Below are 27,761 nucleotides of genomic sequence, written 5' to 3' on the forward strand. Positions count from 1 at the left end.
CTCTCTCTCTCTCTCACACACACACACACACACCCACACACACACACACACACACACACAAACACACACATAACCACTGTCTCTGGCCCCAGTGTGTCTTAATTGATATAACGTGTATGTAAAAAACTATGTAACTCATGAGCGTAGTTTGTAAAATGTAATGAGTTAAGTAATTTTTAAATATAGTTTTTCATGATGGATTTTTTTAATAATCTGAGTTGGTGAGGATAAGTTCAGCTGCAGATACCTTGTATAGTAAGCAAGACAGATCACGAGAGATAATTAATGTTTTCAGATAATAGGCAAAAATATGTAGAAACGGACTTCAGGAAAATGATAGGTTCACAAGCATCATAATGGATCTGAAAAGACACACACACACACACACACACACACACACACACACACACACACACAAACACACAGTGAATACATTTTGTGAATGCCTAGAATTATTGCCAGAATGAGTATTGTATCAACATGTTCATTAGACACAGGTGTATCGTTACCTATAGCACAGGTGTTATCAAAATATAGGTTCATTTCAGTTGTTGTTGTTGTTGTGGTCTTTAGTCCTGAGACTGGTTTGATGCAGCTCTCCATGCTACTCTATCCTGTGCAAGATCCTCACCCCCCAGTACCTACTGCAGCCTACATCCTTCTGAATCTGCTTAGTGTATTCATCTCTTGGTCTCCCTCTACAATTTTTACCCTCCACCCTGCCCTCCAGTACTAAATTGGTGATCCCTTGATGCCTCAGAACATGTCCTACCAACCTTCTTCTAGTCAAGTTGTGCCACAAATTTCTCTTCTCCCCAATTATATTCAATACCTCCTCATTAGTTAAGCGATCTACTCGTCTAATCTTCAGAATTCTTCTGTAGCACCACATTTCAAAAGCTTCTATTCTCTTCTTGTCTAAACTATTTCTCATCCATGTTTCACTTCCATACATGGCTACACTCCATACAAATACTTTCAGAAACGACTTCCTGACACTTAAATCTATACCCAACATTGACAAATTTATCTTCTTCAGAAACGCTTTCCTTGCCGTTGCCAGTCTACATTTTATATCCTCTCTACTTCGACCATCATTAGTTATTTTGCTCCTCAAATAGCAAAACTCATTTACTACTTTACTACATTTCCTAATCTAATGCCCTCAGCAGCACCCAAATTAACTTGACTACATTCCATTATCCTTGTTTTGCTTTTGTTGATGTTCATCTTATATCCTCCTTTCAAGACACTGTCCAGTCCATTCAACTGCTCTTCCAGGCCCTTTGCTGTCTCTGACAGAATTACAATGTCATCAGCGAACCTCAAAGTTTTTATTTCTTCTCCATGGATTTTAATACCTACTCCGAACTTTTCTTTTGTTTCTTTTACTGCTTGCTCAATATACAGATTGAATAGCTTCGGGGAGAGGCTACAACTCCCTTCCAACCACTGCTTCCCTTTCATGTCCCTCAACTCTTATAACTGCCATCTGCTTTCTGTACAAATTGTAAATAGCCTTTCGCTCCCTGTATTTTACCCCTGCCACCTTCAGAATTTGAAAGAGAGTATTCCAATCAACATTGTCAAAAGCTTTCTCTAAGTCTACAAATGCTAGAAACGTAGGTTTGCCTTTCCTTAATCTTTCTTCTAAAATAAGTCGGTAGGGTCAGTATTGCCTCACGTGTTCCAACATTTCTACGGAATCCAAACTGATCTTCCCCGAGGTCGGCTTCTACCAGTTTTCCCATTCATCTGTAAAGAATTCGCGCTAGTATTTTGCAGCTGTGACTTTATTAAACTGATAGTTCATTAATTTTCACATCTGTCAACACCTGCTTTCTTTGGGACTGGAATTATTATATTCTTCTTGAAGTCTGAGGGAATTTCGCCTGTCTCATACATCTTGCTCACCAGATGGTAGAGTTTTGTCAGGATTGGCTCTCCCAAGGCTATTAGTAGTTCTAATAGAATGTTGTCTAGTCCCGGGGCCTTGTTTCTACTTAGGTCTTTCAGTGCTCTGTCAAACTTTTCACGCAGTATCGTATCTCCCATTTCATCTTCATCTACATCTACATCCTCTTTCATTTCCATAATATTGTCCTCAAGAACATCGCCCTTGTATAGACTCTCTGTATACTCCTTCCACCTTTCTGCTTTCCCTTCTTTGCTTGGAACTGGGTTTCCATCTGAGCTCTTGGTATTCATGCAAGTGGTTCTCTTTTCTGCAGAGGTCTCTTTAATTTTCTTGTAGGCAGTCTCTTTCTTACCCCTAGTGAGATAAGCCTCTACATCCTTACATTTGTCCTCTAGCCATCCCTGCTTAGCCATTTTGCATTTCCTGTCGATCTCATTTTTGAGATGTTTGTATTCCTTTTTGCATGCTTCATTTCAGTATCAATACATAATTTAACTATCTGTCTCTTTACAATGGTTACACAGACTACTGTAATGGTTAGAGAATAGATAAATCACATGGCTGGACTGTCGCTATCTGCTGTATGCCTGATGGGCCAGCTGTGTACAGATTTCAGGCTTTAAGTGTATGCTTCGATAGTTCAGTGGCCAGGTGGTGGAATGTTGTGCAAAGGGGCACAGGTTCGATTTCTGGCTGTGTCGGAGAATTTCTCTGTTCAGGTACTAGGTGTTGTGTTGTCTTCATGATCATCATATCATCCCCACCGATGCGCATGTCGCCAAAGTGGCATCAACAAAAAGACTTCTAGCAGGTGATCGCTCTACCTGACAGGAGGCCCTCGCCAGACGACATTTCATGCTTTAACTTAGTCACTGAATGAAGGATGCTGGGAGCAGAAGCTTGCAATTGGCTCACTGTGCATTGTCTTCTAGGACTAGCCCCACCCCTTCTCCAAAGGCAGCCAACTTACAGCTTACAAAAGAGATGAACATGTAATGGGTTAATGCTCTACTAGAAGGCCCAGGTACAGCAGCAAGTGTACCAGACGTGAGCTCCACCCCATGGAAGGCTCACAGCACTTATACTTGATATGACCACAAAAGTCGACAGACATCTCCAAAGGTCAAAACTGCGCATGTACATGTCAGAGTGATGTCACAGAGAGGTATCACTGAAATGAACCTAATGTCTTCCTAGCTCATAATGATCAAGCACGTGCATCTACATTGGAACAATGATGTCACAGGTAAAATAAATACTGCGTGACAAATATGTAAGAAATGAAATTTTCACTCTGCAGCGGAGTGTGCGCTGATATGAAACTTCTTGGCAGAATAAAACTGTGTGCCAGATGGAGACTCGAACTAGGGACTTTTGCCTTTTGTGGGCAAGTGCATGCCCTGTCAGTGATCTACCTCCTTTCAAATCCATTCTTTATGTGCTGGATTAGATGAGTTATTTTTTCTGTACAGTTTCCTTGGAGTCTGAAATGATCTGTTCAGGTATGACTAAGCTATCTGTCTTTTGTGACAGGTGGTTCAAAAGCATCCTTTCAAATATCTTGTAAAGATGGCATAATAGTAAGATAAGCTGATAGCTTTGAGGGTCAGAGATCTCTCTTCCTGGTTTCAGTATAGCAACTGCCATGGATTTTCTCCATATTTTTGGAATATTGTTCTGTTTTAAGCAGTTATTGTAGAATTCTGCAAGCCATTTCAGCGCTGTTGGTCCAAATTTCTTTATTTGCTCTATTTGTATGTCATCCAAGCCAGCCACCTTGCTATTCTCACATTATTGTATAGCTTTTCATGACTCTCTTTCACAAGGTGGTTTCTCTAGGTGTCCTTGCCTCTGAGTCTGTTTTGTTTGTTTTACTATTCCTAAAAGGCTGTTGAGCTATTTGACTATTTGATTTGGGAAAATGTTTGCATGAGTTTTCTTTTGTGTTGGATCATTAGTCAGGCGACATAGAGAGCTCCATGCCACTCAACTACGCTATGTGATCAAAAGTATCCGGACACACCCAGAAACATACGTTTTTATAATAGGTGCATTGTGCTGCCACCTGCTGCCAGGTACTATATATCACCGACCTCAGTAGTCATTAGACATTGTGAGAGAGCAAAATGGGGTGTTCCGCAGAACTCACGGACTTCAAACGTGAACCGGTGATTGGGTGTCACTTATGTCATACATCTGTAAGTGAGATTTCCACACTCCTAAACATCCCTAGGTCCACTGTTTCCAATGTGATAGTGAAGTGGAAATGTAAAGGGGGATGTACAGCACAAAAGCATACAGGCTGACCTCGTCTGTTGACTGTCAGAGACCGCCGACAGCTGAAGAGGGTCATAATGTGTAATAGGCAGACATCTATCCAGACCATCACACAGGAATACCAAATTGTATCAGAATCCACTGCAAATACTATGACAGTTAGGCAGGAGGTGTTAAGGAGCGTAAACATCGGATGATTGAACAGTGGGAAAACATTGTGTGGAGTGACGAATCATGGTACACAGCATGGCAATCTGGTGGCAGGATGTGGGTGTTGCGAATGCCCAGTTAACGTTGTCTGCCAGTGTGTGTAGCGCTAACAGTAAAATTCAGAGGTGGTAGTGTTACGGTGTGGTCATGTTTTTCATGGAGGGGGCTTGCACACCTTGTTGTTTTGCATGGCACTACAGAAGAATGCTGAAGAGTAGATGGATAGAGCACATAACTAATGAGGAGATACTGAATAGAATTGGGGAGAAGTAGAGTTTGTGGCACAACTTGACAAGAAGAAGGGACCAATTGGTAGGACATGTTCTGAGGCATCAAGGGATCACAAATTTAGCATTGGAGACCAGTGTGGAGAGTAAAAATCGTAGAGGGAGAACAAGAGATGAATACACTAAGCAGATTCAGAAGCATGTAGGTTGCAGTAAGTACTGGGAGGTGAAGAAGCTTGCACAGGATAGAGTAGCATGGAGAGCTGCATCAAACCAGTCTCAGGACTGAAGACCACAACAACAACAACATCACAGCACAGGCCTACATTGATGTTTTAAGCACCTTCTTGCTTCCCACTGTTGAAGAGCAATTCGGGAACTGCGACTTCATCTTTCAACACGATTGAGCACCTGTTCGTGATGCACAACCTGTGGCGGAGTGGTTACACAATAATAACATCCCTGTAATGGACTGGCCTGCACAGAGTCCTGACCAGAATCCTATACAACACCTTTGGGATGTTTTGGAATGCCGACTTAATGCCGGGCCTTAGTGACGGACTCGATACCTCTCCTCAGGGCAGCACTCTGTCAAGAATGGGCTGCCATTCCCCAAGAAACTTCGAGCACCTGACTGAACATTTGCCTGCGAGAATGGAAACTGTCGTCAATGCTAAGGGTGGGCCAACACCGTACTGAATTCCAGCATTACCGATGGAGGGCGCCATAAACTTGTAAGTAATTTTCAGCCAGATGTCCGGATACTTTTGATCACATAGTGTACTTTTGGTCATGTCTAGTGCTTCAAGCATTTCTATTCACTGATTTTTCTTACCTTCTGCCACAGATTGAATAAGTCTTACATCAGTGTATGATGTTTGCTAATTAAAAGGGTTTGCTTCGAAGAGTTTTATGTATTCTTCCAGCAGACCTGTATTTTCTTTGCTAAGACCAGGAATGCAGTGTGCAGAGTGGTGAATACATATGGGGGGCATGTGGGGTGTGTGCCCACCCTCCCCCCCTTGCGTGGTGCCCACATTGCTACTGGCGCCACCCCCACCAGTTAGCCCACATGGTATTCGTTCGTTTCTTTCGTCAGTCGACTCGACTGAATCGATTTATCGAGTAGTTGTAATTTTCCATGTAGCACGTGTGTCCATGTCATCATATCTGATACATTTCTGTCTGGAACATGGATGGCTAACACGTACCTACGAGAAAAGTCGCGGCCATTCTAGTGATCTTGATACATTAATCTGTCTGGCATTTGTTCGAGAAAAGTTGCAAATATTCTACTGTTTTCTTGTATTGAGAACCTTCGATATGTAGCTTTATAAATACGGACTAATCGCTGAATAGGAAACTAGTTTACATTCAGAAGCAGAAATATTAAGACTGAAGAATGAATAAGTAAAAAATTCTAGTTGTAGCATGTGCAAGTGTGAAGATTAGTCAAGAGTGAGAGTCATCAGTTGATTGTGAAATATTAATAATAGTAATTCATTGCCATTCCTCAGTAAAAATATTGTTATGAGATTCATAACAATATTTTTACAAATAACGTAACAATAGTTTCCCATCCTAACTCATAATACGAGTTATGTATGGGAAACTATTGATGTGTATATCTCTGGTAATGATGACTTTCGAGAAGATTCCTAAAAATGCATTGTTACTGTATTGACCCTCTATCAAATGCACTAGAAAGGAACAGAATCAACAATAAGAGTTCCTCACACATGAACTGTCGGATGAGGCATCATTGGAAACTCTCGCTTATATTATACATCATAAGGTACATATTGGCTTGTTGCTTTCACAGTAGGTATTTGTTCTCCATAAAAGTCTGGAAGTAAATGTTTTCGAAACAACTGAGTCACATATATAAGGGAAGCAGAGTCGCTGCCAGGTGGTCAGTATGAAAGCTATGATTGTCACGATAACTTGGAAGTGATAAAAAGTGAACAACTGAAATTATTCCAGAATGAGATTTTCGCTCTGCAGCGGAGTGTGCGCTGATATGAAACTTCCTGGTAGATTAAAACTGCGTGCCCGACCGAGACTCGAACTCGGGTCCTTTGTCTTTCGCAGGCAAGTGCTCTACCATCTGAGCTACCGAAGCACGACTCACGCCCGGTACTCACAGCTTTACTTCTGCCAGTATCTCGTCTCCCACCTTCCAAACTTTACAGAAGCTCTCCTGTGAACCTTTGGAAGGTAGGAGACGAGATACTGGCAGAAGTAAAGCTGTGAGTACCGGGCGTGAGTCGTGCTTCGGTATCTCAGATGGTAGAGCACTTGCCCGCGAAAGGCAAAGGTCTCGAGTTCGAGTCTCGGTCGGGCACGCAGTTTTAATCTGCCAGGAAGTTTCAACTGAAATTATTGGCCATTACCATGGACTTCAGTCAGTGTTGTGCTTAGTGATACTAGAAATATATGGAGTGTGACTGTGTGTGTTTTAGTGCTAAGTGCACTAGTGTGTTTTTTAGTGTGAATAAAGTGTTTATTCGAGTGTAGTAGGCATCTAATTTACCTACGTCATTACAGTATAATAAAATGGATTGTTATGTAATAAGAAAAAGAAAAGTAGAAACACCTGAAGATTCCGGTCGCCATTCAGCTGCAAAAACACCACCAGATGTACAGGCAGAGCCCAGCACTTCGTCGAAACTTCCACAACAAAGTTCATTGACTGATTCCTTTAATACTATGGATATTGGAAATTATTTGGATATATTAGTGTCAGGAAATATTAATGATATAAAACACAAACTTCTCACAACTCCAAGGAAACCTGAAAAAGTTTATATCTTTCCCACTTCTGAGCACAAGAGGGGATGGGTTGAACACAGACAAGTGCATAATAATCACTTTGAACAGTATCCATGGCTGGTGTTCTCACAAGTTAAAAAGGGACTTCTTTGCAGCAACTGTTAAGTTTTTGTGAATAATAATATGGTTGGAGGAAAGAAATCCATTATACCCACGAAACTTGTAACTGAACCACTAACAAAATTTGCCAAACTTACTGGTAAAGATGGTGACCTCGAGACCCACTCTCAGCTCAAGGACCATGCTGAAGCATCAACAGATGGAAAATTATTTTTGGCAACATGAGACAACCGCGAACTTGAGGTCATAAATCAATTGTCGAAACAGAGAATGGAAAGCATTAGGGAAAACAGAGACCTTCTTGTATCTATAATAAAAACAATTATGTTTCATGGAAATCAAAATATTCCTCTTCGGGGGCACAGAGATGATGGGAGTCTATCAGAAAACGAAAATGATCGTGAAAGCATAGTGAGTAACGAGGGAAACTTTATGACTGTTCTAAGATTTAGAATTGATGCTGGAGACTTGCAACTAAAACGTCACCTTGAGATCACTAAAGTGAACGCCACTTACATAAGTAAAACAACATGTAACGAACTTATTTCATACTGTGAAACAGTGATGTTATCAAGAATATTGGAGGAAATCAAAGATATCTTCTGGTAAACCTTGCGGGATGTAAGGCCGTGGTCCATGAAACTCTTCAGCTCCTAACGTTTCGTCCAGTGCTTCGCTGGACATCTTCAGAGGGGTGTTTCTCCTCCGGTGAGTCTTGCCGACTGACGGGTCGGACGTCTGAGAGCGACTTATGTATCGTAGAAAGTGGGCGTGACCAGAGTTACACGTGATATGCAGAGATAACCTTTGTCAGAGATAAAACTTAACTATCGATCATAATCTTGTCACGGATAAAACTGTCTAGCAATTCTGTAGTGCTACTGTCCAAATATCACTAAGTTTCATGGTCTCTTCTTTCCGATTAAAATTATCCCTATGTTTATATATTTCAATTGCTTCTCTACAAAGCCGTGGGTAATAGTTCGTCGTCGTAGATAAAATTTTTGTTTCGGAAAACTTCACTTGATGATTTCCTGGCTGAAAAGCGTGTTCTGCTACAGCCGATTTATCTGTTTTTCCTAATCGGCAAAGACTTCTGTGTTCTTTTAACCGTGTATTTACGCTTCTTTTTGTTGTTCCAACATAAACTTTACCACATGTACACGGAATTTTATATACGCCACTGGCTGATAGAGGAGCGCGTTTATCTTTTACAGACCGAAGAACATGACAAATTTTCTTCGTTGGTCTAAAAACAGGTCTAATATCATGTTTACTTAAAATCTTTCCAATCTGATCCGTTACTTTCTTTATAAAAGGGAGAGAGACTGTATTCTTCCATCGTTTTTCGGACTTGTCCTTAAGCTTTTTGTTGTTTGGGTGCAGAATTCTGCTTACTTCTTTCTTTGAGTAGCCATTTCTCTCAAAAGCGTGCTTCAGATGTTTTAATTCGTCGTCTAGATACTCCGGCGTGCAAATCCGTCTGGCTCTGTCAACGAGACTTGTAATCACACCTCTTTTTTGTTTTGGATGGTGGTTAGAGTTTTTATGTAAGTATCTGTCTGTGTGCGTTATTTTTCTAAAAATCTGTTGTTTCAAGCTTCCATCCGTCTGTCTCATGGACCACGGCCTTACATCCCGCAAGGTTTACCAGAAGATATGTCATCCGGTCGTGAAAGCCTTCATACTGAAATCAAAGATTCTCATTATTACAGCATAATCTTTGATGAGATTACGGACATGGTACACGCTGCCCAACTGAGTTTGGCTGCAAGATATGTTGATGGTGATGGCAAATTACACAAAAGATTTTTGGGTTTCGTTTACATCCATAAGGACAAGATTGTAGAGGAAACATTCATGATGAACCTCAAGAGAGTCAAGATGAAGAGCGTAGCATTACTGGTGAAGTATTAGGTACTATGATTGTAAGGAGAATGGAAAGCTTTTCTCTGTCACTGGAGAACTGTGTGGGTAGAGGCTATGATGGTTGCTCAATTCATATGTCAGAATTGAGAGGAGCTGTGGCTACAATAAAAAAGAAAGCTATCAATGCACGACTAGCACCATGTTGAAGTCATCAGCTCAACCTCGCTGCCTCTCACAGTTGCAAAGTTACAATTGTGAGAAACTCACTTGGTACTATTGAAGAAGTAGTATCGTTCATTACAGTGTCTAGCAAGTGGATCACAACATTGAAGAGTCACCTAAAATGCTTGCTGCAGTCACATTGTCAAACGTGATGGGCTGAGCGACATGATGCTGTTATTCAATTTGCAGCTGATCCCGGAACAGTTTGCAAAGTTCTTAAGGAAATACAGTGTTGGAGGAATAGAACGTCTGCCAAAGCCTATATTCTCCTTGAAGCTCTCTCTAATTGTGAGTTTATCATCACTCTGTTTACACTGAGTGACATTATGAGCATAACATATCCAGTCAGCAAACTCTTGCAAGACCCTAGTTTGGATGTCGCGATGGCAAAAGCAAAATTGGATTCGACGCTCAAGGTGTATGACGGCATGAGAGCTAATGCTGATAGCCACTTTGCTCATATTGTTGAAGAGACGAAGGCAGTTATGGAAGATTTAGACATGGAGATGAGTGTTCCTTGTCTTACAGGCAGACAAAGACACAGGGAAAACTGTGATCATAATGATGATGATATGACATATTGGAAAAGAACTGTTTTTATTTCAACACTCGACCATGTTACAACTGACATGAGAGAATGTTTTGATGGAGAAAAGATTTTAAAATTCAACATACTTTTGTCCTCACAACTACTGAAGCATGGCAGTAATGGTCTGGCACGTAAATTGAATCAGTGCTTAACTGAACTACGGTTCTTTGAAGAAGAATCATTAATTGCGATTAAAAAGAGACTAATGGGAGAGATTCTTCAATATAAGCAAACGAGCATAAATGCCCTTAATGATTGTGATTCTGTTATGGAAGTGTTATCTGTTGGTCCTAGATCTGACTATCCTACTTTGCACATGCTGTACAAAATATTTGCTTGTCTACCTGCATCTGTTGCTGCAGTAGAAAGAAGTTTTTCAACAATGTGGTGTACAAAGATATGGCTAAGGTCGACAACGAAGGAGGATCGACTTAATTGCTTAGCTCTGTTGAACACTCAACCTGACATTGATTGTCCTATTGACGATGTAATTAACCAATTTACCAGGAAGAAAAGGCGCATAGACTTCATCATTGTAACTTTTTTTATATCATAAGATGGCATTGTCTTGTATAAGTGTATAAACAGTTTAAATAAAACTTTCTTAAACGTTGCATGTGACTTGATTATTTTTTATTACGGTAAAAGTAAAGGTAGCTCAAGATATCTTTAGTGCCCCCTGCTTGAGGTTTTTCTGTATCTGCCACTGAGTTTGCCAGCATCCATATGGGATGATTCCTGAATTGCTGCTACAAAATCATCATATGATTCAGGATAAGAATCCATTTTCAACACAAGGTTGACTAGTGTCCCAGAGAACACATAAGATCCCCCTGCTTGAGGTTTTTCTGTATCTGCCACTGAGTTTGACAGCATTCATATGGGATGATTCCTGAATGGCTGCTACAAAATCATCATATGATTCAGGATAAGAATCCATTTTCAACACAAGGTTGACTAGTGTCCCAGAGAACACATTACAGTTTGTTTCCTCAGAGCTGTATAGTCTTCTGGATGGAACTGTTTGAGGTCTTATAGCTGCAGTAATTTGATGCATGATAGGTTTATGTTGGGTATTTGGAATTGGGGATCTAACATTCTCAAGAGAGCCTAAAGCTGTTCCTTCACTGGTGAAAATCAGATCAGAATTCTTTCCTCACTTCCAGCATCCACTGATGACAGGTACTTTTACTTTACTATCATGAATTGAGCTTAATTGTTGACTTCGACCCACTGTATTGCTGCTTCTTCATTTTTTTTCTTTCATTTTCCTGCTATCCTCAGACATTATTGTGACTGTTAAAAATATCCTAGTGACTGTTAAAAATATCCTAGAATGAACTTTTTTTGATTGTGTATTTTAGTTGGTTTGTCAAAGATGAATGGTGCACCAGGTTGTTTGGATACTGAGGTGACTACAGTTGTTTAGTTCAACACTCACAGTTTCAGTATTATCTTCCTCAGTGAATTCTGCAGAAATCACTGATCATCCATGTTTAACAAATACTGCATGCTACCATATTGTTGATGGGGTCTTACAGTTACCAGATTCATTCCTTGTACCTTAGGTTTCTTCTGATTTGTATCCCTATGGGTCTCCTGGACTCGTAAGGTATCACACTAGTATTCTTGACACAGGTTTTGGAGGAGTTCCTCTTTGGGTCCAGATATTCTGTCTATATTTAGAGGTATGATGTTCAGAACCGATCTTGAAAAGGACCTATTGGATGAAAAATGAGATTTACTAGATCACTGCCTGTTGTTAGCAGTAAAAGAGGATTAAAAAAAGAGGGTTAAAAAGACTGAGAAGATTTTTCTGCTAGGGAATAGTCATGGGTGGAGAATGTCTGAACTGGTACAGAATGCCCTGGGTAATGCATAGCAGGTAAAAATATTCTTAAGCCAAGAGGAGGACTCAGCCAAACTACCTTTGACGATGCAAGTGGAAAGATCTTGGTGAGGAAGATCAAGTGGTGATTACTGGGAGTGTTGGGAACAATTTAGAGTATAACCTCAACTACACAATTTAGAATGTTACCAGGCAATGCTTCTTACACAAATGAAGATTTTCTCGCTCTCTGAGCCTGGCTGAAGCCTTCTGTTGAAGTTGTACATGCAGTATTTCATGAGTCATGTGACATAATGGGGCAGTCACACATGGGTGTGACTGATGTGCCGTCCCTCACATGACTGCCACCACGTAAGGCGTATTCTAAATTTGAATGTTTCCAGTAAGAAGTTCCTTGCATGACAAATTTCCAGAAGAATTCAGTGTTATCAGAACACTGCCTTTCCTGTCCCCATTATTTCAGGTACTTTCACTAGACTTTTTTTTTTTTTTTTTTTTTTTTTTTTTTAGTTAAACTCTCTGAAAAATGGAGCTGCTGAATAGCTACAAAGACAATTGCAGGAATAAATGGTGTAACAAAAAAATGGCAGCTCGGACAGTACAAAGTTTAACAATATAATATATTTGAACTTTTCCATTATAACATAAGAATCTCATTTAGTAAGAAAAATGAGCTTCTCATACAATAAAAGACATTAAAAAATCCGAAGGTATTTCTTCATATGTGCTGTGCCTAACAGAACATCATGTGAAATTGCAGAAATTGAGCAGAAGCACCTAGATTGGTACAATCAGTTGCATATTACTGTAGGCTGAGGTGTTTCATAGTAGGGTTAACAAAGTGTTGCAGCTCATGAATGATCTGTCACCCAAACGCATGTATGTTCACTTTACCTTGTAAATAAATTCCTGTCACTGCTCTTGTAATTAATAAGTTTTGTGACCGTGCCATGCTGTGTCATATGGCCATGTTGTTAGACCTTGTTGTGATGTTTGTGTGTTGCAAGAGAGTTTAATATGTTCAAGCAACCAAATAGCGTAAACAGTTTAGCATCAAGTCTTCTGTATTTCATGCACAATATTATCCTTGTACAGTTTTAGTTACAATAGTGGGCGAAGAGGTCTATCTAACTTTGTAGCTCAATGAGAGATTACAACATTTATGTAGCTTGCTTTGATATCATCTGTCAAGTCCATTCAGTCAATGAATAACAGACTTTCAATTGTGTGGTTTTTTTTTTTAATCATTCACATTCTTGCATGCAGTTCTTTGTTCCTTTGCCTCCAACGCCCCCCTCAACCCAAGACGCCCATAGAACAATGCTGCGTCACAGTAGGTGGAGGGATTTACTTGCTGTCGCAGATTGGTGATGTCCAGAGCTGATGTGACTTACACTTCACCTCCCCTGCATGTTCAGAAAATGAGAGCACCTACAGTGGGATATCCCACATTTAACAACTACCTAATATTACGTTTTCAATTTGCGCCAACATCTTTCACCAACCTAAGAGGATAAAAATGTAACATGTTATCCTGTAGAACACTATGTTACACTAAAGGCATAGCATGAGGAAAATCAGAGTGGTTATGTACACAAAAAGTGGAATAAAGTCCCAGGCCATTGACCTCAGTGACTGCATTCAACAAATGTTTGACTGTTTTTTTTAGTAATAGACTTGGAAACAGACGAGACAGCAGTTATTACAGTGATAGGCCTCCAAGGGGCAATATTTTAAACTACATTAAGCAATTGGGGGAGGGGGATACTTATCAGAATTAACCGGAAAGTGACTATATGTCGAGATTGTAAAACAGATATCGTCTGGTTGTTCTGATCAACGGATTCTAGATTCTAGAGTTACAGCTGCCCAAGTGTAGTCTGACTCTATTGTAAGATTCCCTACAAGACTAGAAGTACGAGGGGGGACCCAAAAATAACCGGAATTTCTTTCTAGAAAGCATATACTTTATTGTTTTCAAATACAACCTTAATCTCCTTCGAAGTCCTCTCCATTAGCATTAATACTTTTGTCCGAATGTTCGTTCCAGCATTTGAAGCACGTTTTAAGTTCGTCCTCTTTGATACCTGCTAGCACTTTCATGACATTGCGTTGTACATCTTCCACATCCGCAAAACGCTTGCCTCTCAAGTATCTTTTCATCCTCAGGAACAGGAAGAAGTCCGAGGGTGCTAAATCTGGCAAATAGGGTGCGTGGGTCAAGGTAGTCATCTTCGTTGAGGCCAAAAACTGGTGAACGCTGAGAGCCGTGTGTGCGGGAGCATTGTCGTGATGCAGGAACCACACGCCAGAATCCCACAAAGCCGGACGTTTTCGCGACAAACTTCTGTGAAGCCGTTTCATAACCTCCAAATAGAATTGTTGGTTTACTGTCTGGTTTTCACATGAGCTCCTACTACAACCCTCTGGCAGTTCAACCTGCTACTGCAAGTACATGATCTGCAGCATTATGATTCTGGTTACTTTTGGGTCCCGCCTCGTACATAGTGCAACAGCAACTGATAATCTATATCTATGTTAAATCAATCAGGTGTAATCAAGAGAGGAAAGTAGAATTTCACATACTTATGAATGCTGACTCAGTTACACTATTCAGAGAGAATTTACAATATGAAAAATGCGAAAAAGTTTACAAAGAGACACATTATATGAGAAATTTAGTTCTTACCTGAAATTATTCTTACTATATTATGACTCCAGTTTCTCTTCACAGTGGGTCAGGGACAGTGAATGCCAAGAAATAGGTTGGATAATATCTTGGGCAAAAATATCTTGTGCTAGGAACAAAGGGCTTTATTTAATGCGAATGACTAACTCTAATAAATACTTAAAAATTCTTCAGCGTGTCATCAAAGATGCTAAAACCATGATTATGCATAAAAAATCCAAGAACAAGGTTAAAACAATTTCTAACATTATTAGGGATGAAATGAATAAATATGGCAAAGCAAATGATATTGACAGGTGACAGTAGCAGTGAAACAGATGTCTAATCCAAATCATTGGTTACTGAGTTCAGTGAATGCATCCTAACAGTAGTTGAAAACTAGGGGACAAAAAGGGTCCTTTGAAAGCAGATTCAGTAAACTTACATAACATGCAGTGCATGCTCCACCGTCAGACTTCAGTTTTGCCAATTCATCTGGTATAGAGATCACAAAAATAATTAGATCATTACAAAGTAATAATTCTTCTGGCTATGATGGTGTGTCAGCAAAAGTACTAGAGTCTTTTGCTGACTTGAAAATATCACCCTTGAGTTACCTTTGTAACCAATCAATGAGTCAAGGTGTATTTTCTGAAATACTGAGGTACATCTGCATCTACATATGTCCTCTGAAAGCCATCATATGGTGTGTAGTGGAGGGTTCCTTCTACCACTGCTGCTCATTTCCTCTCCTGTTCACAAATGGAGCAAGGGAAAAATGACCATTTACAGGCTTCCATACAAGGTCTGATTTCTCGTAACATGTTTTTGCAGTCATTAAATGAAATGTACATTGATGGCTGTAGAACTGTTCCACAATCTGTTGCAAATCCTAGCTCTAAACTTTTCCAATAGTCTTTTGCAAAAAGAACATTTTATTCCTCCAGGGATTCCCATTTGAGTACACAGAGCATTTCCAAAATAGTCTTGTGTTGATCAAACCTCATCATCATCAGTTTTCCACTCCAGTTATTTGCGTGTGGTTTATGAACATTTGTGTCTATAAGTGTCCCATTCTTCTCTTAGAACTGTATTCCCACTGACTCTGCGTTTTCCTATATCCTCCTTCACTTGGTGTTCCTACTGATCTTCTACCAGTCACTTCTGTGTTCAACCATTGTTTTGCTATCCTTCCTTTGCCCATTCATTGACTTGGCCAACTGTCTCAAATGGGGCCTTGTCATTTTTTCTTTCAAGGATTTGTACACTCCAGCTTCTTCCCCTATTTTTTTAAAGGGTGACAGTTACTGAACTATATGAAATAAGATCATCGCAACTTCCAAACAGTTTGCATTAGGACATTCAAACAGCATGGTTGGTTGTGGGGCATTATGGGAATTAGTAAGCGCATGTACATGCGCCTTCTTGTTGTCGGCCATTTGTGCATGAAAATGTCATGGTGCGGTGTGCCTGAGCATATAGAATTTGTGAAGCCCTACACTGCATGCAATAACAGCCCAACTGCAGCTCAAAGGAAGTTTGTGACCAAGTTCAAGCTGAAGACAACCTGTCCAAGTGTGCTAGTAATCAAGATTTTGATTTGCACATTTGAGAGAATGGGTAGCATTCGTGATGGCAATGTTGGTCATCCAAAAAGGGTGAAAATGCCTGAAAAACACATGCTGTGTTTCAAACCATCCCCAGGAAATCAATCAGATGAGCTGCACAATAGGTGGAAGTTAACCAGGACACACTGTGACAAATTGTTGTTGAAGACCTGCATCTCTTCCCATACAAAATTAAAATGCATCAGTCATTAAACCCCAGGGCCATGGAACAGTGGTTGTGTTTCGCCAACACTGTTGTTCACAGAATTGACGAACAGGACTTTGATGTGAATATGGTTTAGTGATGAAGCACACTTTCATTTGGATGGGTTTGTCAATAAGCAAAATAGGTGCATTTGGGAGACCAAGAATCTGCATTTCATGATTGAGAAGTCTCTTCACCTTCAACAGGTCACTATTGATGTACAGTGTCCAGTCACGGAATAATCGGTTTGATATTCCTTGATGGCATAGTTACTACTGAATGGTACGTGAAGGTTTTAGTAGATGATTTCATCCCCATTATCCAAAGTGACCCTCATTTTGACATGATGTGGTTCATGCAAGACAGAGCCTGACCCCATCAAAGCAGGAGAGTGTTTGACGTCATGGAGGACCCAGAAGCCACTGGCATGGGCCTTGATTGGCTGCCATATTCTCTGGATCTGAACACTGCAACTCCTTTTTGTGGGTCTATATTAAAGACAACATGTACAGCAATAACCTCGAAACTATTGCTGAGCTAAAAACAGACATTCAGGTCGTCACTGACAGCATCAGTGTTCCGACACTTCAGCGGGTCATGCAGAATTTCACTATTCATTTGTGCCACATCATTGCCAATGATGACAAGCATACTGAACATGTCATAACCTAAATCTGAATACCTATAGTGACATTTACATGTTGAATAAAGTGTGTGCATGCCATGGTGTTTTTTTTCCATATAGTTCAATAATTTCACCTTGTATTTCTTACTCTATCCTTTCCAGTTTTCTGTGCAATTATTGATAAGAACTCATTTCTGTGACTTGCAGTTTGTTGTCGACCTGTTTGATTATTGGGTAGGTTTCTGAGCTGTATGTTGTTATACAAATAAGGCATGACTGAAGGAGAATCTGTTTTGATCTGAGGGGGTTCCAGAGCATGTTCCAAAGTTGAAGGTAGAACTGAGCTGCTTTATGAGTTCAGTTACTGATCATGTGCTGTATCCTGTTATTGCTTAAAATGTTGATACTTGTGTTGGTCTATTGTTTCCAGCTGTGTATCTTCCAGTCTTGTTTTTCCTGTGTTGTTCTGCCTGCTGATTGACATTACAACCATTTTTGATTTATTTATTGTTAATCTGTGTGTTTTTAGACGGTCCTCCTTTGTGGCTAGCCTCTCGTGAGCCTCTTTGTCTGTATTGCCCCAAATTACTAGATCATCTGCAACTGCAAATCTACAGATGTTGTTATTGTTGTTCTGCTTCATTTCTTTCACAACTTCATCCATGACAGTGACAAAAAGTAATGGGGAAAGAGCAAAGTCTTGTTGAATTCCTTTAGTTGTTTGGAACCAACCAGAATTATTGTTTCCTATCTGTATGCAACTGCAGCAGCCTTCATAAATCATTCTAACTTTCTGAATTTACATTGCAGATACAGTTTTCTTTTTTACTCTTATTCATATGATCTTCCTTGGGACACTATCAAATGCTTTGCCAAAAATCTGAAAACACAAGTGTAAGATCTTGTCATTCTCCCAGTATTTCTATACCACATTCTGAGAGCAAATTTGAGACTCAGCAGTAACAAATTTAGCAGCACACCTCTAAATTGTTTAGTCATCTTTTAATTCAACTTGGTGTGGATTCCAAAGACCTGAGCAGTACTCAAGAAAGGGTCTTGCAATTGTTCTGTACACAGTCTGCTTTACAGATGACCTCCACTTTCTCCAAATAAATAGAAGTTGATCATTTGCCTTCCCTGCAACTGATTTTATGTGTTCATTCCATTTCATGCTGTTTTACAATGTTACTTATAGATATGTTGTTTTGATGTAACTGTGTCAAGCAAAACACAACTAATACTGTATTGAAACATTACAAGTTTGGTTTTCCAACTCATCTGCTTTAACCTACATTTGTGGTTTCAGTTGTCTGAGACTGCAGATGTGTGTGGCAGTTGCGTTTGCGTGAGTGTGTGTGTTGGTGTGTGTATGTGAGTCTATTGCTGACAAAGGCCTTAATGGCCAAAAGCTATAATTCTGTGAATCTTTTTGTTGTTCCTATCGCGACTCAGCATCTCCAACTTTCCTTCTCTAATATGGTAACAAACCTATATTTTTCCATATTTAGAGCATGGTGCCATTCATCACATCAAATAGGAAGTATGTGCAAGTCATCCTATATCCTTCTATTGTCACTCAGTGATGACTCTTTCCTGTTCTCTAAAGCATCATAAACAAACAGTCACGGACTGCTGCTTACCCTATCATTCAATTTGTTTATATATCAAACAAGAGTTGTCCTATCTCTTAATATGCATAGTAACATCTATATACAAGAATAGATACAAGCAACTAACTTTTAATTATATACCAATCTCTCTCCTTCCCAAATTCTCAGAAATTTTTGACAAAAGTAACAACAGAATACTGGACCATTTTCCCAAGAATAACCACATAGTAACAGCTCAGTGTGGCATCTGTAAAGACCGTTCTGCTGAGAATGCAATGTATATCTCACAAACTCAGTTCTAGTAGAACTGAACATCAAAAATTACACTGTTGGCATTTTCTGTGATCTTTCCAATGTGTTTGATGGTGCAGATCCTAAAATTCTGTTAGGCAAACTTAATGGTAAGGCAATGAACGTACCTACCTCATGTAAAGTCACATCTTAACAATAGCAAAAAGAAAGTTAACAAATGAGCTCAAAGGAATGACATTTGAAGTGGGAAATCATTAAATATGGTATTCAGCTAGTTTTAGGGCTTGGCCAAATTCTGTTCTTGTTGTACATAAATGATTTAACCAGGACATTGAAAAACTCTTCAAAACTTAAGCAGTTTGCTGATGATACAAGTATACTGATAAATTGCCCAAACTGATATGCACCGTAGTCAGCCAGGAGAATAACAGAACTGTCTTGCAACTGATCCACAACCAACAGCTTAAACATTACTCTTACAAAAACTTGTATTATGCAGTTATAAATAAATAAAAGTGACATGCAAGTACCAACAATGGAGATAATAGGCACACACTTGATGAGATTCCACTCGTTATGTTCCTGGACATCCAAACAAATAATAAAAAGAGGTAGCACCAGCATGCAGATAAGTTAACCAATAAGCTCAGTTCTACCTGCTTTCCACTCAGAAGTTTTTCTCGTTGTGTTTTCATAGGATGCTTTGCATACTTTAACTCAATTTTGTTCTATAGCATAATCTTCTACAACATTGTAGTTTTGTGAAGAGAGTTTAACCCCAGCGTGCTCTTTAGTGTCAGAGCGTCAGAGCACAGGCTCAGATTATGATAGGACGCGGAAAGAAACCGGCCATGCCTTTCTCACAGAAAAGACCCTGGCACTTTCCTGGAGTGATTTAGTGAGATCACTTTATTCTAAAGAAGTGTTCAGTAAGAATATTGTGTAAAGCTGATAATTGGAAATCTAGAAGCTTCATCAGAGACCTAGTGATTCTTATTCTTGTATGCCAATGCATATACTCAATAATGATATTTGTGGTTAATAAGAGTGAATTTAGGATGGACTCAGTAATTCACAACCACAATACTAGATGTAGAAATAATTTTCATGTAGGCTAGGCATCCTTATAGGGTTCAGAATGAAGTTTTATAGTCTGGTGCAAAGGTCTATAACCAGTTGCCAGTTACAACATGTACACATGATAGGTGATCAACCAGTAATCAAACAATGAACATATGAATCACCATTATTCTGCAAGATGACATAATAATAATAATAATAATAATAATATTGTGTGGCTGTTATATGTTTATTTCAGTACTTTTGCAATGGTTGCAGTCATCTGGGGGTAGACTTTATTTATTCAAGATCTAAAATTAGATGGTCCTGGTCTTCATCTTGATATGATTGAGAACACTAATGCCATTTTAACAATGGTAATTTATTATGAACTCTTTGTTTCAACACCAGCAATATATGACATCACTTTCAAATATGTTTCCATATAAATTGTCTCCTTAACACACAGTATTATAACAATAATCAATTAACAATGTGGAGCAATATGTCTGACCTCCTTTTCTTTTCCAAATCAAATTTCAGCTAACTACTCGCACAATGACGTGAATAACATGCCCAAAGAGTGTACAAGTCAAGAGGTACATATCTGAGTATTTTTGGTAAAATAAATATTCTCTGTGTCTTTGACAACATGGATGACATTCTGATTTTATGGAGTAGTTTGTTGTATTAAAATATATTTTTACTTTATATGATATCATTCTACTTATTTATACTTAAACTGATTGAGATAAATATCAGGATTATTACCTCTATGGAGTCGACCTATTTTTTTATGTAAGTCATACTCAGATGTTTTCATAACATATGAAACATGTAGCAAAATTGCAAACCAGGACAAAAGCAATGAAAAACTGAATTTTTGAACAAAAATTGATTGTAAGAATTTGACCAAAAGTTGTATCGGACAATTCATCTACTAAGAACCTAGTACTGAACAATCTATTTTAGAAGAATGAGAGGGCCATGGGTTGTGATGCTGTGGATACGAGGCAGGAGGTTGAACATCCTCAAATATTTAAAAACAAAATAAAAGAATACCTGATTAGCTAATCCTACATTTTATCAGACTACTTGAACTCAAGACTGTAAATTCTGTGCAATTATAATATTTGAATATAATAGAGGGAAACATTCCACGTGGGATATATATATATATATATATATATATATATATATATATATATATATACACCAAATGAAAGTGCTGGCAGGTCGACAGACACACAAACATACACACAAAATTCAAGCTTTCGCAACAAACTGTTGCCTCATATATATATATATATATATATATATATATATATATATATATATATATATTTTATGAACTCTTTGTTTCAACACCAGCAATATATGACATCACTTTCAAATATGTTTCCATATAAATTGTCTCCTTAACACACAGTATTATAACAATAATCAATTAACAATGTGGAGCAATATGTCTGACCTCCTTTTCTTTTCCTGCCTTTAAATATGTCTGCTTGTGTCTGTATTTGTGTGGATGGATATGTGTGCGAGTGTATACCCGTCCTTTATTCCCCCTAAGGTAAGTCTTTCTGCTCCCGGGATTAGAATGACTCCTTACCCTCTCCCTTAAAACCCACTTCCTTTCGTCTTTCCCTCTCCTTCCCTCTTTCCTGACGAAGCAACCGTTTGTTGCGAAAGCTAGAATTTTGTGTGTATGTTTGTGTTTGTTTGTGTGTCTATCGACCTGCCACACTTTCGTTCGGTAGGTCACATCATCTTTGTTTTTAGATATATTTTTCCCACGTGGAATGTTTCCCTCTATTATATATATATTTTTAAAAACAAAGATGATGTGACTTACCATACGAAAGCGCTGGCAGGTCGATAGAAACACAAACAGACACATACATACACACAAAATTCAAGCTTTCGCAACAAACTGTGTATGTAATGTGACATAAATGCTTTGTTTCAAGTATTAGATAAAAATAGCAGTTCAGTAATATAGGAAGAGGAGCAGTGGCTTTTGTCTCCTAATGTATTTATATAAAGTAATAACCATAATTATTAGTTTGAACAGATTAGCACTAGACAGAATTCGTTATTAATTGCCTTACAGAAATAGCCAGCAGTAGTTGATTCTGTCGGTTAATGTAATGTAATGACACGTTTCACCTCCATGGCATTATAAAAGGGATAGATTGATACTCACTATATAGAGGAGGTAGAGTGGTGCAGACAGACACAATAAAAATGCTGCTATACATTTTATCTTTTGGCCAAAAGGCCTTCTTCTGAAGCAGAAAACACACACACATTCAGACAAGCATGGCTCACAGACAGATCACTAAGGCCTTTGGCTTCTGTGGTTGGATTGAGTCATAACTGCACCTGATGGGAGCAGCAAGCAATGTGGTGTTGGGGTGAAGAGGAAATACGTGGCAGGGAGGGGGAGAAAGGCATATTGCTGCTTTTTGGAGCATGCATGGACTTGGTGGGAACAGGGTAGTGGCTGCTAGGTGCTGTTGGGAGTTTTTTTTGGGGGGGGGGGGGGGGGGGGGTATAGGGGATTGGAAAAGAACTAGTTGGTGTGTTGATGGAATAGAAGGCTGTGTTGTGGTGAAGTGGCAGCATGGAAGGGGTAGGTAAGTGAAGGACAGTGACTAGTGAAGGTTGTGGCCACAGATTACGGGAACATAGCATATATTGCAGGGAGAGTTCCCACCTGCACAATTTGGAAAATCTGGTGTTAGTAGGAAGGATCCAGATGGCGCAGACTGTGAAGCAGTCATTGAAGAGAAGCACAGTGCGTTGGGCAGCACATTTAGCAACTGGGTGGTCCAACTATCTGTCAGTCACAGTTTGTTGGTGGCTATTCATGTGAACAGGCAGCTTGTTAGTTATCATGCCCATGTAAAAAGCAGCACAATAATTGCATCTTAGTTTCTAGATCACATGACTGATTGGACACAGTTTGTCAGTAGGCAGACAGGCAGCTTGTTAGTTGTCATTCCCACATGAAAAGTAACACAATAGTTGCAGCTTAGTTTGTATATCACATGACTGCTTTCACAGATAACCCTGCCTTTGATGAGATACGAGATGCTCACATTGTGTTGGGCCACATGTTCAGTAACTGGGTGATCCAGCTGTTTCTTGGTCACAGTTCATCAGTGGCCATTCATGTGGACAGACTGCTTATTACTCATCATGACCATGTAGAAAACAGTACCGTGGTTGCAACTTAGTTTGTAATCACATGACTGTTTTCACAGGCAGCCCTTCCTTTCATGGGATAGGAGATACCTGTTTAGTTTGTAAATTATGTGACTATTTTTACGGGTAGCACTGCCTTTGAGGGGAAAGGAGATGCCAGCTGTCTCTTGGCCACTGTTTGTTGGTGACTATTCATGTGGACAGAGAGCTTGTTAGTCATCATGCCCAAGTAGAAAGCAGCACCTATCCCATCAAAGGCATGATTATGTGTGAAAGCAGTTATGTGATCTACAAACAAAGTCTCAACCACTCTACTGCTTTCTACATGGGCATGATAATTAACAAGTTGTCTGTCTACATGAATGGCCACTGATGAACTGTGGCGAGTAGACAGATCAACTACCCAATTGCTGAACATGTTGCCCAACACAATGTGCTTCTCTTCAGTGACTGCTTCACAGCCTTCGGCATCTGGATCCTTCCTACCAACACTAGCTTTTTTGAACTGTGCAGGTGGGAACATTCCCTTCAGTATATCCTACATTACTTTAGCCCTCCTGGCCTCAACTTTCGCTAATCACTGTTCTCCAATTACCTATCCCCTTCCCTTCTGCCACTCTAGCACAACATCGATCTCTACTCCACCAACACACCCACAAGTCATTTTCCCTTCTCCACTTCTCTCTTTTTTCTCTTCCCTACCCCACCCCCTTCCTCTAAACCTCCTAACTACACTTAGCATCGCTTAAACTGTCCCCACCATGTACCTGTATGCTCCCACAAGCAGGACTATGCCTTCCCTCCCACCTAACTGCTATCACTGGCCGTCTCTGTCCCATGTCTCCTCCTCACACCCATCACCGGACTGCTGCTCCTATCAGGGCAGTCTCAACTCAGTCTGGCCACAGCAGCTAGAAACAGTGGTGATGTGTGTGTGAGTGGTGCTTGTGTGAATGTACATTTTTTACTTCACAAGAAGGCCTTTTGATCAAAAGCTCAAATGTATATCAGTCTTTTGATTGTACCTGTCTTTGATTCAGTGTGTCCTCTATATGGTGAATAATAATGTATCCTTTTCATGATACTGGTGTTATTCCATCCTGGAGTTTCCATTGTCTACTTCATGATAAAATTTTATGGAACATGTGTGAATGCATGAATGAATGAATGCACATTTTAATGATAGTAAAAAATGCAACTTTATCTTGAAAAAGATTAGAAACATAGAGCACCTTTACTGTCAACTGCAGTTATGTATGGAGTACTAAAATAGCTGGTTAAATGAGCAAAATAGAATACAAAATCTTTCTTCTTGTTTTATTACAGAAATAGTTAACATGGTAAGCATCAAAATGATATTATACTAAACACACATCTCCTGTTGTTTAATCATAGTATCTCATTACTTCATTATGAAAAAGCCTAATATCTTCATTGCTAATCTTCTTTGAAAGTACTTCAATTAAAATAAAAGGCTTTATTTCTTCAGTTTAAGTAAATACACTAATTTTTAATCTGTCAAACACTATTTTACTACCTTAATTCAGTTTAAGACTCATTGTTTGGTTTTCCTTCTATTCTATTATAGAAGAAACTTCCTGTGTCTGCCCTACTCCACGGTATCAGCGTCCACAAAGACATGGAAGAAATCTGAAGGAGCAAATGTTCAATGTACGGAGACAGAAGATTCCTTCAGCCATTCAAGAATATGAGGTAATGGTGGTGCAAGACTTGAAATTTTGAATTGTTAAGACTTCTGCATGCAGTTTTTAAAAATAATTTTTACTTTTTTTTATTATTCCCAGAATCAGAGTACACTTGCTGATCAAAACATAAGAAGCTATTTAAACAGACAGAAACAGCTTTGAATATCCATGCAAGTATGGGAGAGGGAACATAGAATATTAACTGTAGGAGTAGTTAGATGTAACTGAAGTGGAACTGTTGATGTTATAGTATTTCCATGGAATTTTGTACAATTTTTTATAATGTTAGCCCAGAATTACAAAAAGAATTCATTTCAGCTTCTAGATAATGGATAATAATCACTATAACCCATCACAGATATATAGACAGCAGGTTGTAATAGCAAATAGCAACAGTTAGAAAATACAGTGTAAAAAGAAGTAGCATTTTTTTCAAAAAACAACAAATTCTAATAGCACACGCTTACAACTAGAAAATACAATGTAAAAAGAAGTAGTACCTTTTTTTTTTTTTCAAAAACGTCTATCTGAGTAGAACAACCGGCTCATTTGCTTTCCCATCAGTAGATGTCTTAGTTGAGTGTCATGTTAGCAATACTGAGATATGGTATTCAACATAGGACTTTTTTGTGACTAATGTAACCATTTGTGTTTGGTTGAAGCTTAATGTATTTTTTTTTCAGATTTAAGATTTCATATGAAACTGCGTGTTTCAAGCCCCATGTAACTAACATAATTAGTTGTTTCAAACAATGGAAAATCCAGGCTGGAATGTAACAATATTATGAAAAGGAAAGTTTCTACTCACAATATAGCAGAGATGCTGAGTCACACACACACACACACACACACACACACACACACACGCACGCACACATGCAAATACAACTTACACACGCATGACTACAGCCTTTGGCAGCTGAAGCACCATAATAAGTTGTTTCATGGGCTGTTTGAAGGTAATGATGTGCCACACTAGTAATGTCATGTTTAATAACATTCTGTGGTGTTCAAACAAATTGACTCGCTGGAGTGGCAAGGCAGTTAAGGGATTGGGCTCACAACTTGGAAATTTAAGTTTTCCATGGTTTCCATAAAGTGACTGAGATGAATACCAGGATGAGTTCATTGAAATGGATATGGCTGATGCAGTAGCACCAGAAATATCACGGGAGGCACACATCGGCATGGCGCGTCACGGACGGTAGTTGCCGCAAGTAGAGTCCCGTCCACCAGAGGGCACACGAGAATTCGGACGCGACCTCTGCCAGCGTAACAACAACCACAACAACTCAGGCAGCACGGGCCGTGCCCAGTCAGTTAACATCGGGCATGCCTAGGACACAGTCCCAGTCTACGCTAAGTGAAGTGCGACATAAACGTGAACAGTGTTACTACACAATTGGCGACGAGTAGGTTCGTTCTTTCGCGTGTTGCGTCGTTGTTCCGGTTTTGCAGCTTCTCCACAGTATGGAGGATATAGTGCGGGTTTTGGTTGAGCAGCAGACGGAGCTCATGGCCACCATCAAACAAGTGCTTCCGGCGTTGCTCTCCACGCAGTCTGCTCCAGCGCCCTTCCCTCCTCCCTTTCCCCTGTATGACGAGACGGCGGAGGATTGAGACGCATATGAACATCGCCTTCGGCAGCATTTCCAGGCGTTTCATGTTGCCGATGCAGAGGTATGTCGTGCTCTCTTCTTGTCTTGGATATCTCTCTCGCTGTATCAAGTTTTGCGGCAGCTAGCGCCATTGCAGGCATCCTTGTCTTTTGACACATTGTGTCTTAGTCGCAAGTGTCATTTTGCCACGGAGCAGTCGCAAGAGTCGTATGCCCACGTTATGGTACGCGACGTCATTGTTCGTTCGGCCCCTGATAGGGAGGTCCGGCAACAGGCCCTGCAGTTAGAAGACCCTTCCCTTGAGGAAGTCCTGTCCATTGCTCAATAGTATGAAGTCTCTCACGCCACAGGTCAACAGTTGGAAGCGTGGTGCGATGTCGCGGCAGTTCAGGGCGGCGCGGCCGTGTCCGCTGCGTCTGGGGTGGACGACGTGCGAGCAGTACAATCCGGCCGTTACGGCCGCTCACGCACGGCACGTAAACAGAATTCCGGCTGCCGGCCCCTGTGCCGTCCTGTGCATCGTGCTATATACATCATGACCGGTCAGAGTGCCCCCAGCGTTGGGCCGTTTGTCGCAAATGTAATAAAAAAGGTCACATTGCTAAAGTTTGGCACTCAGCCTCAAAAGAATCGAAGGAAGCAGGTACAGAGGACATGGACGTTGACATTCAGTAAGTTTCATCGGGCCAGGCTCCCGACGCATCGGCACGCAAACTCTTTATTGAGGTGTCGGTTCGGTCGCGCCGGTTACAACTGCAAGTAGATATGGGCGCGGGAGTTTTGTTGTTGAATGCACAAACTTATTCCGACCTTGGATCGCCCCCGTTGGCGCCAGTTTACCGGCGTCTACGCGTTTGTGGTAAACAGTTCATTCCCCTACTGGGTCAATTCACTACTGACATGACTTACAAATCAGTCACTCGGCATATTACTTTTATTGTTGTCAGTGGTGCGAGCTCCGCTAACCTTTTTCGCCTGGATGCCTTTCAAGCTTTCGGTTTATCTATCGCTGACACCGTACAGTTGGTCTCCGAAGACGTTCCCTATCAATCATTGGAATCTTTGATCTCAGACTTTCCAGATATCTTTGAGGAGGGCCTGGGGCGTGTTTCAGATTTTGAAGCTCACTTAACATTGAAGGCGTCGG

General features: G+C 40.0%; 1 protein-coding gene across 4 annotated transcripts in view; it reads left to right on the forward strand.

Moving 5' to 3' along the window:
* Window positions 1–27,761, forward strand: part of LOC124606689 — a 267,269-nt gene that overhangs the window by 122,289 nt on the left and 117,219 nt on the right. For all 4 annotated transcript variants that reach the window (XM_047138710.1, XM_047138712.1, XM_047138711.1 and 1 more), the window contains one exon: window positions 24,878–25,002. In XM_047138710.1, coding sequence (XP_046994666.1) covers window positions 24,878–25,002 — 125 coding nt within the window. The remainder of the gene's footprint in view (window positions 1–24,877; window positions 25,003–27,761) is intronic.

The sequence above is a fragment of the Schistocerca americana genome, chromosome 3 (assembly GCF_021461395.2).
Source record: "Schistocerca americana isolate TAMUIC-IGC-003095 chromosome 3, iqSchAmer2.1, whole genome shotgun sequence".
NCBI classification, from domain to species: Eukaryota; Metazoa; Arthropoda; class Insecta; order Orthoptera; family Acrididae; genus Schistocerca; species Schistocerca americana.